The following is a 5,994-nucleotide window of genomic DNA, read 5'->3' as shown; positions in this document are numbered from 1 at the left end:
CTTGATGGTTAGAGCACCTGGATAACTTGATGGTTAGAGCACCTGGATAACTTGATGGGTAGAGCACCTGGATAACTTGATGGTTAGAGCACCTGGATAACTTGATGGGTAGAGCACCTGGATAACTTGATGGTCAAAGCACCTAACTAGTAATGCAGGGGTCCCGAGTTTTATCCTCGGTCTTTCCCTTCATGTTGTAGAGCATTCACACGTAGCCAAAATGGACTTTATCAACAATAGATATACAAAAATGACAAGAAGTTTTAGTTGACACACCTGTTAAATAAACAGATAATTTCCAGTGTCCTCCGCACCAGTCCTGTTTGTCGCCATAACAAGGGAGCCTGCAGTCGTTCTCTGGGGACGAGCCATAATTCTGAACGCTAGTCCAGGTCACGTTCCCACAGAAACACTGCCCATAATACTGGGGAAATAGAGTATACATGTTTTCAACATTTATAGAATTGCTTTTTCTAACCGATGGTACTTTTTCAATATTACATTTGCATGTAAAGTTAAAGATAAAAACACAATTTACCTGTGTTCCTGAAAACGTGTAATAATTTTGTCTACACTTTTGTAAACACTTTTGATTTGTCATGCCTCTGCTGTAATGAAAATCCCCATCTAGTAGCCGATCCGACTTGTCGTTGATACATCCAACATAAGCTAAGGGGGAAAGTGACATGATGAATTTACAAAAGTTACAATTAAGAGAAAGAGAGAATACAATAAATTGATTTATGTACAAATGTACAGCAATAGCTATTATAGCATAAAAATGCATGCAGTGCATGACTTGTGTTTACAACCTTGCTTTCACTACAGTTTACTAATTATTAATTATTATTATTTTTTCCTTAAGGAGATGAAAACCGTGAAATTACAGTGAAGATAAGCTTATCGCATCCGGATAATCAAGAGGGCTGTTCGAAAAGTTCGCAGACACTGTAAAAGTACGAAAAAATGACTGTGTGTATGAGATTGGTTTTATTTTATCAAAATTCTAACAATTCATGAAATGTGCTGAAAATCAGGCATATCTATTCAAAATTTACAGATAAAAACAGTAAGTGATGTAAAAATCTTTACAGGGCAGGTTACGAGTTCATAGAGCAACATAATAGTTTCTTCCGACGTCAAAAATCTTTCCAAAGACTTCCACCCTTTTCCACATTTCTCGTGTCATTTCATCCATTCTCCATACCATGATTTGTCAATGTTTTTTTTTATTATGTTTATGTCGCGTATTCTAGCACCGTTAGATCCGAGAATCGTTGACCACACAGAACAGATTTCTAAAGGAGAAATTAGGCAAAATCCTAAAGTGCGAGATTCAGGCTACATGTGGATGGGATGGGTATTGCAGGACTTGAAAACCCAGTTAGTCTATTTCCATCATTGTCGATTGCACAATGTGGACTGGTGAAATATTACATAGTAACATCTGGGCGCCTTTCCGTCTGAACCAAGTTATGGCCAACAACCTTAAATGAATTTTTAGGCATTTCCAGAACAAATCACGCATTCATTTTCTCCTCAAATAAATAATTTGATTTAGATTAATAATCAAATAAATTAATTAACTTTTTTCCAAGTTTAAACTTAGACTATTCAATCATAACTATAGGCGTGGGAAATTTGTGTAAAAAATGTTTTCAAAATATTTGAATTCGAATAGTAACTTGCGTTGACCTTCTGTCCACACGCTACTGCATGGGTCAAAATCATTCCTTTCCTGTCTACGAACATGACAAGCACGTGGCAAACACGTGTTTCCCGGCAGATCGTGTCACTTTCGATGTTTTAGGTTTTCTGTTTCCATATGTTTAATTGTAGCTTGGCTTCCGGGTCAATATGATATAACTATAGGTCTCATTTGTGGTGATAATTATCAAACCTCAGCGACACTGGATATTTGAACTGACGTCTTTTCCAAAGAGGTGTCAATCCAAATATCCAGCCTCGGCGAATCTCGTTGAGATTAGAGATATAATCCTGCTTAGAAATGAGTCACCTTGAGTTTCAATTGTAGATGCAGATATTCGCCGTTGTTTTTTGTCAGCAGAGAGCAATCTGGGTACCCATCGGCCACACACTTTTTCAAATCCGAGAGTGATTGTAACTGTCTGCCGTATGTTTGACTCCGTAATATCCCGAACAGTGACTCTTCTGTCAGTGTTTAATTCCATACGTACTGAATATGAAATATGCCTATCACAGTATCGGTACTTTTGGTCTCCCCGAGCGTTCATATACCAGTCCTTCCATCCTTAAATCAGTCACTTATACATCATGGTTTTAGAGACATAAGATTCATCTCCACCAGCATCCAAAAACATTTTTTTTTCCTAGTTCGGCGATTTCCCGCCACACCACATATACAAACCTTTATTTATAAGATATAACAGCCCATGACGTTTCCGTTTCAACTACTAGTACACTGTTGTGATGTCATATTAGATATCATGAATATTACGCGTTCAAAAAGTGCTATGAAATAAAACGTATACACATGTGAGCACAAGCAACACCACGCTCTGTGAAGCTGATTTTTAAATATACCCAAAGTTTAAGTATAAAATATCTTATTTGCTTTTCCGCTAACTTCTCGAACAGCCTTAGAATTACCATGAAAATGGAGTTTAGAATGAAACCGCGAAAATAACTAGAAAATAAGCAGAGTGTCGAATTTAAGCTATGTACGGTGAATGGATAGATAAAGAAGACTACTGTTCTAAGTTTATATCTGTTTATCAATAAATATTTACAGATTTCTAACCTTTATTGAACACAACATTTTCCAAAAAATCACTTTCTCTCTTCGTCTCCAAGTGAGCCAGAGTTCCCCCAAATTCAGCGCACAAGTACTGCAGGTGAAAAGATACAAAAACAGTTTTCAGCGCCTGCAAGGCGATTACACATGTGGCAATATCAACACTAGTCTACCGTATAATGCCCCCACCCCCTCCAATGGGAAGGTTAATTTTGGCTAATTCTAGCGTTTTCATATCATTTCATTAAGTTTTAATACGTCCGTCGAAGGCGGGACGTATTATGATATACCTTCGTCCGTCTGTCCAGACTTACATAGGCAAAATGCAGCTCAAGGATCTTACAACTTGGTAGATGAGAGGGAGATGACTATTGTTTTTCAAGGTCAAAGTCATAGTATCAGTTAAATATCACTTGGTAGGAAAACTGAACTATTGGGGCTAGGATCTTTTAACTTAGTATATTTAATCACCATGATGAGAGGAAGATGCCTATTATTTTTCAAGGTCGAAGGTCAAGATCGTAGTATCAGTTAATAGGAAAACTTGTAGGCAGAATGCAAACCAAACTATTGGGGCCATGACTGTAAAACTTGGTACACACATACTCCTCATGCCAAGTAGAGGACACTTTTTGTTCTTCTAGGTCAAATGTCAAGGTCGTGGTATCACTTAGTAGGAAAACCTTGTAGGCAGGATACAGATCGAACCGTATTAGGACCGTCAAACTTGGTACACATACATCTCAACTTATGCCAATTGTTCTCAAGGTCATCGTAGTATCGCTTCGTAGAAAAACCTTGTTTTCGTTTTCCATACCCCCCCCCCCCCCCCCCCCCGTTAAATACAGGTTTTGCCCTGAAATTTTGTCACAACCTCCCTCTCAGAGAAATACACAAATAGTTCACGTTTCAACTTGATTGGTGCACCGTGACCTACTTTAGAGCTAAAAGCAGGTCAAAATAGTTTGCTGGATTTTTTCTTATCAGGATACAGATACTGCAGTGAGGGTCTGATGGACGCATGTTGTACTGTGTGCGGTACTCTCATTAATAGCTAAACTTGCACTCAAATGTATGTCTGCAATGATAATACGTATTTTGGCAAGAAAAATATCTAAGGTATGTGTAGCACTTTTCAGCTTGGCTGGAAAATAAACTACTGGTTTCTTTTCTAATGGCGGTTGTTTCTGACGAGAGTAAAACTATTTACATGTCACAGTACAATGCATATCAAGTTTTATGTTTTGGAACTCCGTGTACCTAAAATTATTTGTATACCTATGAAAGTCGCCAAAGTTTACACTTTTAAAAAATATATGGTAGCACGAAAATATTTTTTTAATAGAATTTTCATATTTTAAGCAGGTGAAAATAAACAAAACTTCTAATCTTGCTCGATTTGATAAATCACAGATCTTCTAGAACATCCATCTTTGTCAACTTCATTTCTGTATATTTACAATTGTAATATCATCCAATTTTTTTTTTACAAATCTGTTGTCAGTGATACTAGCAAGCATTGATTGCACCATTACATTCATTTCTCGATAAAACAAGTGCACGCAAGTGACCTTTAATCCGCGATAATTTTCAATATGGAGCCCGGCATACAAACAAAATCTAAATTCCCTCAATAAAGTGAAAAGAATAAAGATTTCTGTTAAAATGCATATACGATATTATGACCGACGATAAAAAGTATATGCAGAATTGAAAATGATACATGTGATATACTATACTAGTATTGTCAAATACTTTTATCAAGAATAAATAGAACAAAGAGGTGTGCAAGCATACAACAATTATCATTCTAATTTCTCTTCATTTTGAATGCACTTGTCAACTACAGATATCCAAGCCCAAGACAATTTTACAAGCGAATACTTTTGTTTGCGTTTCAAACATTCTAGAGAAGCGAATCGCGCGGATAACTTTCATACTAATAAAAGTTGTACGTGCAGTGGCGGATTTAAGGGGGCGCAGCCCCCCCCCCCCCCCCCCCCCTAAGATTTTCAAAGCTAAGGTAAACCGTGGTATCTTGAATAGAAAAATGTACTAAACGATAAAAGAAGCAATAATTTCTTCCACTCCCGAAGAAATAAATAATGAATGACAAAATCATTTGATTGCTTGAATTACCTTAATGGGAGAACTTAATTTTTTCCAAAAACCCTTAATATATATATATATATATATGGAAAATTTGCGTCATTTTACTATTTTCACCTTATTAAAAATGATAGAAAATAGTATAAATGACTTAAATAGGAGACATATTTCAAGCCCTATAAAATCTGTAAAATCCAGAAGCTTTCAGGGGCTTCGCCCCCTGCCCCCCCCCCTCCCCACCAGGGCGAAGCCCTTGACCCACTGGGGGCCTCAAGGCGACCCCAGACCCCCTGTCTCATAAAGTGGCGCCCTCGTAACTGCAATTCCTGGATCCTGACGTGTAAGTACATTGTGATGTACGGAACAAGACAATAGAAACCAGAAATTTGATTTTCGAACATCAATTTTTTTCTGTATCTTTTCTTTATGAAATTAACGGAAATAATAAATTCCAGAAATTTAGAAACCATTGAAGAAAAGATTTACTGACCGAGGAAGATGCCCATGTAGCCCTGACCTTGCTGAATAGGTAACATCTGTCCAGAAATCGGACCCAACCTTTAGGGCAGCTAAAATAATCTGCAAAAACGAGACAATCCTCAATCAAGTTGATATCGTTCACTTCTTATCACTTAGATTTATATCTATTTGCATTTTACCTACATTAATTCTAATTAAAATTAGATGCTTTGATGTTGTATGCTTTGATCCGCTCATCTACTTGTACTGAAGTGTATCGTAGAGGAACTGAATATACAGGTCTCTTTTCAATTAGAATGCTTTCATTCACACTATTAATTTTATAGACAGTAATGAAATTTTATGACAATTACATTAAAACTTACGTACCAGTAGTAACGGAACGTGTTGAAAAAGCGATAATCACGCTTGTCCACCACACCCTGCCGTAAAACAAAAGTAAACAACGGACCATCGTGCAGTGACCATGTTAAGGAAATGTTCTCTGCGATTTTTGTTCTGGTATCTGCACAAAACAACGAAGACGAATTGTCGTGTATGTTGTCAACATTCAGGCCATTAACAAAACAATTACTCACTGATTTATTTGTGGTTTTGTAAGTGCTTAATGTTGGCATAGTGTAGGGATT

At 37.0% G+C, this 5,994-nt stretch overlaps 1 protein-coding gene across 1 annotated transcript; it reads right to left on the bottom strand.

The window, feature by feature from the left end:
- Positions 1-205: 205 nt before the first annotated feature.
- LOC125646981 (uncharacterized) lies at positions 206-5,994 on the bottom strand. The gene is made up of 5 exons (XM_056141133.1): positions 5,735-5,994; positions 5,376-5,464; positions 2,783-2,870; positions 539-669; positions 206-424 (listed from the first exon to the last, which is right to left on the bottom strand). The coding sequence occupies exons 1-5, from the start codon at positions 5,817-5,819 to the stop codon at positions 206-208; spliced, it is 612 nt and encodes a 203-aa protein (XP_055997108.1). The 5' UTR covers positions 5,820-5,994.

Source organism: Ostrea edulis, chromosome 6 (assembly GCF_947568905.1).
Source record: "Ostrea edulis chromosome 6, xbOstEdul1.1, whole genome shotgun sequence".
In the NCBI taxonomy this organism is placed as follows: Eukaryota; Metazoa; Mollusca; class Bivalvia; order Ostreida; family Ostreidae; genus Ostrea; species Ostrea edulis.
This window is presented reverse-complemented; position numbering and strand designations above follow the sequence as displayed.

Coding starts and splice junctions, on each gene's coding strand:
- LOC125646981 (XM_056141133.1), bottom strand. CDS start 5,819: ATGGTCCGTTGTTTACTTTTGTTTTACGGCAGGGTGTGGTGGACAAGC. Junction 5,465..5,734: donor AACACGTTCCGTTACTACTG/GTACGTAAGTTT, acceptor TCGTTTTTGCAG/ATTATTTTAGCTGCCCTAAA. Junction 425..538: donor ACACGTTTTCAGGAACACAG/GTAAATTGTGTT, acceptor CTATTTCCCCAG/TATTATGGGCAGTGTTTCTG.